This window comes from Neophocaena asiaeorientalis, unplaced genomic scaffold (genome assembly GCF_003031525.2).
Source record: "Neophocaena asiaeorientalis asiaeorientalis breed wild unplaced genomic scaffold, Neophocaena_asiaeorientalis_V1.1 scaffold196, whole genome shotgun sequence".
In the NCBI taxonomy this organism is placed as follows: Eukaryota; Metazoa; Chordata; class Mammalia; order Artiodactyla; family Phocoenidae; genus Neophocaena; species Neophocaena asiaeorientalis.
The window spans coordinates 2,557,536-2,569,377 of NW_020173929.1; the positions used below are offsets into that span (position 1 = coordinate 2,557,536).

Sequence of the window (11,842 nt, forward strand, 5' to 3'; positions counted from 1 at the left end):
GGCCTCCCCTGGCCTGGCCGGCAGGGTCTTGCGGAGCTCAGGGATGCTGGGAATAGGGCTGCTGCCGTAGCAGTGCATGAAGATGGCAGCCAGCTGCTGGATGACAGAGTCGTTCTGTGGGGGGAGAGGCAGGGAGGGGCCATGAGCTCAACCCCCCATCCTGTGGCCGTCTGTTTATAGCTCCTGCTACATTGGGCCAACTTCAGAAGTCCAGGCCAGGATCAGAGCAGCTGCTGCCTTTTGCTCCTCCTGGAGGTGGCCTGGTGAGCGAGGCCTGTCCCTTCAACACTGATTCCCCAAATCGCTCTTTTGGCCGGGCTCCAGCCCAGACAAATCCACGGCCTCTGCAGCCAGGCGGTGCACGTTTGCGTGTGGGGTGGGCAACCACCCGCGTGCGTGAAGGTGCCTGTGTCCATCTGTCCGTGGGAGGGGTTGTCCCTGTGTCTGTCTTCCTATGTGTCCGTCTCCGTGTCCGTCCCATGGTCTGCTGGGGCCGCGGGCTCTGGAGCCTGGGTTCTCTGAGCTTGGGGCAGGGACCTGCCCGGAGACACTCACCTTGCTGGTCTTGAGGATGTCGAACATGAGCTGCAAGCCCTCGGTCACCAGCTCCTCGTTGTATTCCTCCTCCTTGATGGAGCCGAAATCCCGCAGGAGGCTCTGCACCACCGAGTACCGAGACTGGGAGAAGGACGTCCTCAGAGACTCGATCCAGATGTGCAGCTTCCAGGGGACGCCTGGGCCCGGGCAGGGGAAGGGCAGCAGTCACCCCTGGGCAGAGCGCTCCCTGCGGGGGCCACCGAGCCCGCCCCCGATGAACCCCTTCCTGGCAGGCTCTCTTGCGACGCGCCCAGTGTCTGCAGAGCAGGGGGCAGCCCCCAGCCCCCTCGGTGTAGCCAGTAAGCAAAGCTTCCGTTCACCCTGACGGGCCTCCCTGAGAGATCAGAGGGCGCCCGGGTTCGTGTCAGATGAGGTGGAGGAATGCCTCCGGACCAAGTGCAGGAAGCCCAAGCTCTGAAAATCCACAGCTCAGCCTGGGGACTTTCAAACGCAATCCCAGCACCCACACTGGCCCGACTCCTTGTTGGGCCCTGGACTGACTTACTGGAGGAGGACCCATTATAATTACGAGGGGTAGCCCGAGAGACTCGGATACCCGGAGGACATGACGCAGGGGCTCCCTGCCTGTCTAGAAGCTGAAATCAAGCCCGTCCTATCGCCCAGCTCACTGGCCTGTTTGTGCACGTCCAGTGCCACGTAATTACTGTTGGCCAGCTCCCTGGAGTGTGTCGGTGGGCCCGCAGAGCAACTTACAGCTACTTTGTAAAGATCACGACAAAAACTAGTGATGTTTCTGATAACCAGAGGGATTGCTTCTTACTCCCCCACCTCACCATGGGTTCAAAAAGGACCGATGGCACTCCCTACCCCCCACGACGACGTGCGTAACGTTAGCATCCCTGGTCGACCGACTGTATGTACGAGCCCATTTCACAGAGAACGCTGAGGCTGGCTTGCCACAGCAGGGCCACGTGGCCTCCCGCTGCCTTGGCCCCGCGCCGGGCGCTCGTGTGTCACGGCCCCTGGGAGAGTCATCGTGCACTGAGTGCTGACGGTGAGCGGGCACTGGGCTCCGGGCTGCACGTGGCGACGCCACATTCATGGGGAGTCAGCAGCGCCAGCAAACGTGGCAGGGCTAGGCTCGCACCCAGGTCTGTCTGTCTGACCAGCCTCCCGGGAGGGAAGGAGAGGTCGGCAGGCTTGCAGACCCAAGGAGGTGGGGAGGTTGGCTGAGGGACTGGAGAGCATCTAGTTGACCAGAAATGTAGACCCCTAGTGCTACAGATGCTCCCAGAGCTACACATCCCGGGACTTGACCAGGGAGGTCGGGGGACCTGAGGGCACAGGGCTGGGGTGAGGCTCAGGGCAGCTGAGGACTGTCTGAGGCTCAGGGCAGCTCCGGTCCTGGCTGTCAGTCACCAGGCCTGGGGGAATTGAGCCCCGCCCTACGCTCAGCTACCTGGCCCTCTCCTGGCCCGAGGAGCAGCAGAGCCTGTGTGTGGTGAGCGTGTGTGTGTGTGTGCGTGCATGTGCACCCGTACGCTGCAAGGTCTCACCTAGTGCCCGCAGCTCCATGGTGATGTCCACGTAGCCGTGCTCCGCGCTGTAGTACATGGCCTCCTGGAGGGCCTTGGTGCGCGTCCGGCTCAGCCTCACGGTCCCCTCGCTGCCACTGCCCTGGCTCGACGCGTCGCTTTCCTCCACACCCTCAGCCAGGATCTCCTCCAGGGACAGCACGTCTGCTTTGGCCTGCTGCGGCTGCGTCAGGAGCTTCCTCAGGACGTTCCTGTGGGTAAAGGCACGCAGGGTGATGCCTGAGGCTCCCGCCACGGACGGCGCCTGCCGAGCTGCCTTCTGGCGGCCCGTGGTCCAGATGGGCAGCTACGGGGCATCTGCGGGCACAAAGGGCTCACGGTCTTCCCCTCCCAGGCAGGCTGGGCCAGGGTTCCCAGCGACCCCCATCCCTGGCCACCTGGGGAGTAAGGGGAAGGTGCAGGAGACCTCTCCCTTCTGCCTTCCATGTAGTGACGAGAAGTCATGGGCTTTGAGACCAAGCAGGTTCTGCCATCCTGTGTGATCTCGGATAGGTTGTTCTACCTCTCTGAGCCCTGACGGCTTTGTCACCTGTAGGACAGGGCATCAGATCATGCTCTCCCGGTTGACGCAAGGCCAAGGAGATGACATCGAATGCAGAGCCTGATACCTAGCAGTCCTCCTAATGGCGGCCAACCTGACACATGTAAACGTGTCCGAGACGTAGGACATGCTTATACTCACTTTCCCTCCATCAATAAGAATGAAGCGGAACCGCATTTTATACTGAATTCATTAACATACGCAGATGTGTAGACACTGGATGCTTGACGGAGCGTATTCCCGCCGACCGCTGCATTTAACCTGAGCAATCCCATGAACCTCGCCGTTCGTCGGCGATGACCACGTCTTGCTCACGGTCACTCTGAGCAGGATGAAGACTCAGACCCAGAGCTTCAAGCCCCAGGCTCGTTCTGTCACAGCCCGTAGGCTGGGGCTCTGGGCAGGCTGCAGCAGGGCCAGGCCCACAGGTCACCTGGGGCTGAGCCTTCTCCCAGCGGCCCTGGCCACCTCTCCCCCTACTGTGTGATGGAGGCCCGGCAGGGACCCCCTCGAGGGACCTGGGTCATCCCACTGTAGGTCTGCCAGTTCAGCAATTAACAGAGCACCCGGTCTGGCGGGAGCCAGCACATGACGGTGAGCGCCCACCGTGCCCACCCAAGGGAGCCCGTGTTCCAGAGAGAGAGTGGGAAGCCGATGAGCAGGGGGGCAACTCCACGCGGGGTGAAGAGGCCATGGAGGGGGGGGAACGCAGGCACTGGGCGGGGTAGAGAGGCCTGGAGGCCGTGCCCTGCGAGGTGGTGCCTGAGGGCAGGGCTGGTGGAGATGGGTGAGAGCGGCGGGCTGGGCGCAGAAGGCGAGGGGAAGCACGCTAGGGAGTGGGCCACAGCAAGGGCACAGTCTGGGCTTGAGGACGGGAAGCAGGTGTCCCGCCTGCCCTCTCTACCTTCTGCTCACCTCTTCCCTGTCTCCCTCTGCTCCCTGAGCTGCCTAACGGCTCTGCTCTCAGCCCTGCCCTCTCGCAGCCCCGGCCCCCGCAAAGCAAGGTCCACCATCCGCTCCTGGAGCGAGACGCGATCTCCTGCAGAGCCACCAGTGGCATCTTCGTGGTGGAGCTGCCTGCTGTGTGGAAGCCTCTAGCGCCCCAGGCCACTGCAGGCACCGGAGAAGCACCCCAGGCATGGGAAGGGATGGGGTCCTGGGTGGCTGCAGGGTGGAGAGCCTCACGGGGGAATGGGAGGGCCTGCTCCAGTCCCACGTCTGCCAGGAACTGACCGTAGGACCTCTAAGCAACCCAGCGTCTCTGGGCTTCCAACATCTGGGGCTCCCGTGCTGCCTGAAGCCCCGTCTTTCCAGCTGGTGTGCGTGCAGCCATCCCCAGCCCCCACCTCTGGAAGGACCTCCAGGCCTAGTTCTTCTGCTGAGAGCCTGCTTCACACCCCACAGCACATGGGGCAGGAACCCCGGGCGGGTACCTGTGGCCATGGGCGGCTGAGTGGCTGAAGCAGTTCATATCCTCGTGGAGGGAGGAGGCCATGCCGTTGGTTTCGAGCATGCTGAGGAGGGGGTCGGCGCCCCGGCTGAGCAGCAAGCTGACCAGCTCGTAGTTCCCTGAAAGACAAGGTGGACCGAGGATGCTTCCACTGCCCGTGTCACTGCCCCTCTGCTGGGCCTGCCTGGGCAGCGAGTGTGGCAGAAACACTGATGATGGGGTGAAGGGGAGCCCCTGGGACCCAGAAGGAGGGGCTTCAAGGCTCGCCACAGTGATCTGCGTGTGCAGCTCAGCCAGGCTGGGTGACACCGTGGGGAGGAGCAGGTGGACCCGTGCGGCAGTAGGGGACCCTCACTGGGCAGGGCAGCGGTGTACCTACCGGCTGCAGAAGCCAGCTGCAGGGGTGTCTCCGCATAGCTGTCCTCGCCACCGGTCACTGCCGAGCCCTCCACGTGGGCACCGGCATCCAGCAGCAACTACCAGGGCACAGGGAGGACACTTCAGGTGGTAGGGAGTGTCTGGGCACGTGCAGGGAGGCTTTGGGGAGGACACTCAGGTGGTAGGGAGTGTCTGGGCATGTGCAGGGAGGCTTTGGGGAGGGGCCTGTAGTTCCCACACACACACACACACCGGAGGGCTTTCTCTAGTTGCGGCGAGCGGGTGGGGAGGACACTCAGGTGGTAGGGAGTGTCTGGGCATGTGCAGGGAGGCTTTGGGGAGGGGCCTGTAGTTCCTTCCTGTGGCACGTGGCAGGGAGTGTCTGGGCACGTGCAGGGAGGCTTTGGGGAGGGGCCTGTAGTTCCCTCCTGTGGCAAGGACCCGCTCACCCGGCAGGCAACCAGAATTTTAGAACTCCTGGTTACCTTCAGGGCTCTAAGTGTCTAGACTCTTCACCTCCACTCCTGTGGCCTTGGACCAAGCCCCTAAGCTATAGGGCCCTCTGAGCTATTTCTCCCTTTCAAACAGTTTCCTACAAACTGGCTGCAGTAATCTTTGTAAGAACTCACACAGATGAGCAGAAGAGAAGGCACCACCCCCCCAATCAACCGGGGGAAACTGGGGCTCTGGAGGCAGCAGAGGTAGTGGGAACAGCAGAGGTGTTAGAGCTGAGTGCCAGTGCTAGCCACAGACCAGTGGGTGACCTGGGGCAGGTACCTCAACTCCCCAAACCTCAGTCTTCCTCATCTGGAAAATGCAAAAGAGGCCCGCCTTGCAGCCTTGCTGGGGATGAAGTGAAACGGTGCTCACCTCTCCATAGGGGCTCAATAACTAGTGGCTTTTAGGGCTCTCATCAGAGAGGTTCGGTGAGCTACCCAAGGCTGGGAAGTGTGGGGCTGGGGCAGAACCTCACTGTCTGGGACACCAGGTGGCCTCTCCCCATTCTAGCAAGGGCAAGTCTTGCAGGGGACAGATGGGGCAGGGCTAACAGATACCAAGCAGTTCCAGCTGAGCCGGCCGGCTTTGCCTTGGGGCAGGGGTGCGTCTGCTTCACCGAGAGGTGACTTCAGCTCCATCTCACCTTTCCTGACCGGCTGCTCTGGAGGGAGCCGCCTTCCAACCCTCCCAGGTTTCCGGAGACCAAAGCCCCCTCAGAGCCCGTGCTTGGCCGGCTAAGGCAACACCGCGGCCCCGCCACCTGGAGACCAGGTCCGAGGGGCCCAGGCTGACCTCTCAGCCTCCCCACAGCGTGGAGCATGGGGGCGGCTGTCGGTAGGAGGCTCCCGTCAGGCAGAAAGGGCATTGTTGCCTGAGCCAGTGTGCCAAGGTGGAAGAGGAAGAGGCCTGCCCGTCAGGGTGAAAATGGGCACCAATCCAGGTGAGTCCAGGGCACAGCCCTGCAGGCCAGTCTGGGCTAGCGTGGAACTCTACTCAGGGCCTTAGGAGGACACGCACCAAAAAGCAGGCAGAATGTGGCAGTCAGCCCACTGACCACCATTTACTGCATCCCTCCTATAGGCCAGGCCTGGGTGCACAGCGATGACTAGGCCGGACATGACCCCTGCTCTCAAAGGCCCCACAATCTAGCAGACAGCAAGGCTGGAATACGAACTCCCAGGAAGGAGTCTGGAATCCTGTGGGCCTGTGGCCTGAGGAGTGAAGGAGTCTGGGAGCCGAGTGGCAGTGTCCCCATGCCTCATCCACGGCTTGCACTTCTAGGCCTGAACCCCCTCCTCACGCCGGCCACAGCTATTGGGACCAAGGTGGGCACAGTGTGCCTTGGCTTGACAGGCGAGCTGTGCCAATCTGAGTCCTCTTTCAGGAACTGGGGAGCTGAGAGACTACGCCTGCTACCAGGGAGGGGCAGAACCGGAAGGACAGCATGCTGTATAGAGCCGGCAGAACTCATGAGGCAGTAAAAACAGCTAAGAATTGGAAAGATTACTGGAGGAGAGAAACGGAGCACACCTGCACAGATTCCAGATTCCAGCACACCCCAGGACTCACCCACAGATGCAGAGACGCCAGGCAGGCCTGGTACTACTTGGGCCTGTGTCTTGCTCCCTAAAATTCTCACATGTATCCTCACACTGAAGCCTGCTCCTGGAGGCAGACCAGGTGGGTCTTTGCTGACCAAGTGAGCTAGCGTTAACTAGCGCCTCTGGTGTCTGACTCCAGGCTGCTGCTCACACAGGTAAGGCTGGGGATACGCCTGGGGCTCAACCCACCCATCAAGCTGAGGGCATGCTGCATACCTGGCAGGAGCTCACCTGGACCACAGAGATGTGTCCATGTAGGACAGCAAATGTCAGTGAGGTCCAGTGCCGGCTGTCAGGGTGGATGGAGGGGTGCCTGGGAGAGTTGCTTGGAACCTGGAAAAATAGCACAAATGATCAGTGTTTCCTAGGTCAGTGACATTCCTGGGCAGGTGACACAGCCACCTGAGCTAAGGGGAGCCCTGCAGGGATGGTGACTAGGAGTCAACTCAAGAGCTTTCTACATTCGATTGGCAATGTCTGCCTGGAGTACCCTGTGGAAAAGGCTCAAAAGGATGTTCAATTAGTGATGTCTGCCCTGGGCAGAGAGACGGCAGAGAGGGAACACTTTATGCCTCAGAGGGAGGTAGAGCCAGAAGTATCTGGGGATGGTGGGGATGGCTGGGGATTAGGTTGATAAAAGGGGAAAGGTGCTACAGTAACAGAATTACGGCCATTCTCTCTGCTCAACTCCCCTCTGAGCTCACTTCCTCTCTGACAGGAAGTTCAAATCTTGAGGAAAAACCCTCTTTGCTAACTGTGATCTCTGTGCATCTTGCATCTTCAGTCCTCTGAGACACGTCTAATTGTCCACAGCATCACAGCCAGCATGGATGACGAAGACCTTGGGGTGTTCTCTTGCTGGGTTAGGAGCCCGGTGCAGCCCTTGGGGGCTTTCTCACCTGGATGTCCAAGTTTGCTCCAGCATCAATTAACATCTGGACCATCGCTTCATCCCCAGCAGCACAGGCATACATCAGCGGCGTCATACCCTACATGAACCAAAGGCAGATGCTAAACTGTCTGCAAACAGAACATGACGACACGTGTTCCATAGGAGCCTCTGCCCCAGGAACCAGATCCAGGTCTTCCTGCTTGACCAGCTGCTCATCCTGAACAGTCCTGTGTCTTGTGCTGAACAAGACAACCTGCCCCTCCTAGGCCCACTGGACGGATGACACCTGAAGGATGAGGAGGGGACATTTCCATGAGCACTACAGGTCGCCAGAAGGGCAAAGGGCACAGGCCCCATGGCCAGACTCCGGTGCAAAGGCTACTTCTGCTGTAAACTTTGTACAACTTACTTGTACTCCTCTGTGGCTCAGTTTCTTTATCTTTAAAATGGGAATAACAACAGTATCTACCTCATTAGGTTGTTGTAAAGAGTCTGAGTTACTATGTATAGTGCTTAGTACAGCTAACTAAGGATAAGCTAACTAATTAAAATAACACAACACTATCACTGCTACTGTTACACTGCCACATCCAAACCCACCCCAGGCCCTGTGCTGGTAAATCACCGTGTGAAGTGACTTACATGCATCGTCTCATTTAATGACCATACCATCCTTATTAGGGAGGTTCTGTTATTGTCCTCACTTCACAGATGAGGAGCAGAGAAGGGTATTAACTTGCCCAACAGTCACACGGTAAGTAAGAGGATGAACTCAGCTGGAACCCAGGTCTGCCTCAGCTGCGAAGCTCTCCCCTGAGGCATCTCACGGAGGGTGGAGAGGTTGACTTTAACATCTCGTGCTGTGAGCAGTTCTGAGCTTTTCTGAAAGCTGAGGCCCAATCCCTCCCTGAGTTTAGGTGGGCGATTAACGGAGCTGCCTCCCTGGCGGGGAATCTCCTCGGTGGCCAGTAATAGCAAAGGCAACGGTGGAAAGTGTTATTCCACAGCTGGATGCTGGCAAGCGTTTGTCTGGAGCCCCGCGATGTTACTTATTAGGTTATCTGTGTGTAGACAAGATCTCCTTACCTCATAAATCCTTGCCTAGTGCCCAGAGATAAAGAAATGGCCCGAGATTAATCATGGGTGAGAGGCCTTTTTACCCACAGATCGTTCTGCAGACAAACAGGACCAAACATTTAGAGAAAAGCCCGCTGCCACCGAGTGAGAATCTGGCTTTGTTTTATTCCCCTTGGCACATGCTTGACTTCTTTCTTCTCCACACATCTGAACATGATTCGGAGTGTAAACCAGGCTATAAGCCTTCTAAGGAGAAACTGCTTTTTTTGTGTTGGCCCCTCCCCACTGCAGGTACCTAAAGAGGCTAAATCAAAAGAGGCTGATTAACAAATTTCAGGGATGATCATCACCGTATCAACAACAAAAAACTGGACGAACCTTTATTGAGCATCTACTATGTGCCTGATGTGAAAGCCTCACGATAACCCTACGGGGCGGTTATTTATTCCCACATCTTAGAGGCGAGGGGACAGGCTCAGAGGGGTGCTTGTCCAAGCTGCCACAGCTATGACAGGAGGGCTAAACTCCAGGTCCGTCTGAGGCTAGTGTCCATGGGCTTCCCCACTGCACTGATGGAGGAAGATGATGACCCCCCCAGGATGAAAGCCCCATAGCCTGCATTGACAGAGGCACCTCGGGGAGATCCCAGGACCCAGCCTGTCACCTCCCTGAGCTCGGCTGCAGCATACCTGTCCTAGCACGCGCCCGACTGTCCCGCCCCGACGCTCCTTTCCCTGGAATGCCTTCCCCACTCCTCTCCATTGCATCCGACCACCCCTCACTCCAGCTTGGCCCAGATCCCCCAGGAGAAAGCCTTCCCTGGCTGCTCAAGCCCGACCTGTCGAAGTCCACTCTGGCTGGGGTTCGCCGGGCGCCTCATCGTGCTCTCCACCATGCTGTCATCTCATCTGAGAGGGCTATGTGACCCTTCAGCTGTCATTTAACTTCCCTCATGCTCCTGTGTGGGTTTCTAAACCCATATAGGAAATCCATTACCTATATATTGCAGAGCTCACAAAACTACATCAAATACACAGACTGCATCTTCCACAGCGGTGAAGAGCCTGGGGTTGGACCACTCGGGTTCTTCTAATCCCAGCTCTGCTCCTTACTAGTTGTGTGACCTCTGTACCTCAGTTTCCTTATCTATAAAATGGGGATGATACCCACATCGTAGGGCTGTGGTCAAGATTAAATGAGTTCCTCTGTGCAAAGTGCTTAGAACAATGCCTGGAACACAGTGAGTGCTATATAAATGTTAGCTACTCACAGCAAAAACAAAAAACAAAGCCAAAAAAGTCAAGTTAAATTCTACCTAAAATTGTTAATTGCCTCCAACACTTCCTCTCCCCTTTTCTGGCTTCATTTAACGTCTTAGCACTTTTCACTAACATACTCGTGTGTTTGTGTGTGTGTGTGTGTGTGTGTTTCTTAGTATCTGTCTCCTCTAATGTTAACTCATGAAGGCAAGGATTTCTACAGGCCTGGAACGTGGCAGGCACACAGGATGCTCCAAATACAAGTCTCAGTGATTATGATCTAGAGCTCGCTATCAAGCTGACTCCTCTGGACTCTTTCCCAGCCCTGTACCCTATGGGGCAACCTCCAGCCTTCCAGTGAGGGGAAGCAGAATCCCTGTTACAAAGGATTTCCAAGGGGTGTTAGGGAAGTCTCTGAGTTGACACTGTACCTGGATGGCAGGGCACGATTCAGGAAGCAGCCCACCTCTTAGAGCACAGAGCTGAGTGGGCGGGTCTCAGGTTTGGGACAGAAGGGAATGTGCCACCAGTTCCAGTGGTCACGAACCCCTCTGGACTCTGGTCCTGAGCCTGGCTGGCGGAGCGCTCAGAACGCACCTGGTCATCCATGGTGTTCACCCCGTCAGGACCCAGGGCCTCGATCGCCTGGCTGATGAGGTCCGTCCTCCCGCAGTTGAGCATACGGAAACCCAGGTCCTGGTTGAATTTTTCAGTAGCCGCTGGGGCATCCAGCCTCCGGAAGGAACTGAAGCAGCATTCGGGTCTGCGCAGAAGAGACCGGGGTGTGTGAGCATGGCTCTTCCTGCTAGGACATGGCCTCCCTATGAGAGGTGACACAACTGTTCTGGGCTGATGTGTGGTGTGAGGATGAGGTTGGCGGGGGAGGACTGGGAATTACTATCTAATCGGCAGTGACTGGCCTTGTCACGCTCGGTGACAGGAAGAGCACATAAGTCGGCTGTTCTACAAACACGTTAAAGACATGCTCTGAGCTCTTGGGAGCTGTCAGTTGTCAGAGACAAAGTTCCCATCCAACATAGTCTCTCAGGGGGCTGCTCTGAGGAGGAAGCAGCTCCAGCTTTTGGGCCTTGGGCCACGGCTCTTGGCTGTATAGTTTCTGCACAGAGAAGGGCGCAGCCTCACTCTCTCAGTCATCGAGGCCAAGCTCCAGTTCTTGCCTCTCCATCCTCTCCCCTCAGCGCCTCCTGGTGAGGCCCCGGAGCAACAAAGAGACGCAGAGAGTGGCCCAGGCTCCCATTGCAGCCAAGCCATCCTACCAAGGGGAGTCACAGATAAAACCTGCGTCTGCAGAGGGCACACCACAAGCTCCCAACAGGTGGCTTCAGCCTGGAGTCGTGATTAGGCCAAAGAGTAAAAAGTACACGCCACAGAACGAGGTCCTGGCATTTGCAATGGAGACAGAAGACAAAAAAAAAAAAAGCAAGGCTCTTCCAGGTCAAGCGTGGCCAGAGGAACGCTTCTCTGAAACAACTTCAGGAGGCCAGTCCAATACAAGAGAGGCACATTGGGGAGGTTACTGTTCCTCCTGACCATCAGCTTCTCCATCTGAAACATGAGCATTAAAGCCCCTTCTCCTCTGAGGTGGTCACGAGGACTGAGAAAGTGCACGGAAGAAGGAAGGGCTCAGAGCCGGCCTGCACCTAGGAAGTGCTCCAGAAAATGGTGGTAACCGCAGGAAGGAGGCCCACTTCTGCTGCATACCCCCAAGTGGCCCGAAGAGTCAGACTGCGAAAGCTCTCCCACCCAAATCCAGATGGGAGTCTGCCCTGCGGGCCCGACCCGTGGCTGCCGAGGATGCATCTGAGAGCAGCCGAGGTCCAGAACACATCAGTTCCAACAGGTGGGCTTGTGCAGAGAGCACCTTAGCGCAGCTCGAGCGACCCGCCTGCAGCCCCTGCCTGCTGCCGGCTCCCGATCCAGGAGGAGGAGGGAGCAGAGGGCTGACCGGGGGCTGGGCATGGAGACGCCCCCC

The 11,842-nt window shown here is 57.8% G+C and overlaps 1 protein-coding gene across 1 annotated transcript in view; it reads right to left on the reverse strand.

The window, feature by feature from the left end:
• The window catches only part of ABTB2 (ankyrin repeat and BTB domain containing 2), a 181,801-nt gene that overhangs the window by 9,169 nt on the left and 160,790 nt on the right, over nucleotides 1-11,842 (reverse strand). The window contains exons 5-12 of the mRNA XM_024752600.1: nucleotides 10,447-10,617; nucleotides 7,521-7,610; nucleotides 6,838-6,954; nucleotides 4,524-4,620; nucleotides 4,128-4,263; nucleotides 2,115-2,344; nucleotides 556-734; nucleotides 9-114 (exon numbers count right to left, since the gene is read on the reverse strand). Coding sequence (XP_024608368.1) covers nucleotides 9-114; nucleotides 556-734; nucleotides 2,115-2,344; nucleotides 4,128-4,263; nucleotides 4,524-4,620; nucleotides 6,838-6,954; nucleotides 7,521-7,610; nucleotides 10,447-10,617 — 1,126 coding nt within the window. The remainder of the gene's footprint in view (nucleotides 1-8; nucleotides 115-555; nucleotides 735-2,114; nucleotides 2,345-4,127; nucleotides 4,264-4,523; nucleotides 4,621-6,837; nucleotides 6,955-7,520; nucleotides 7,611-10,446; nucleotides 10,618-11,842) is intronic.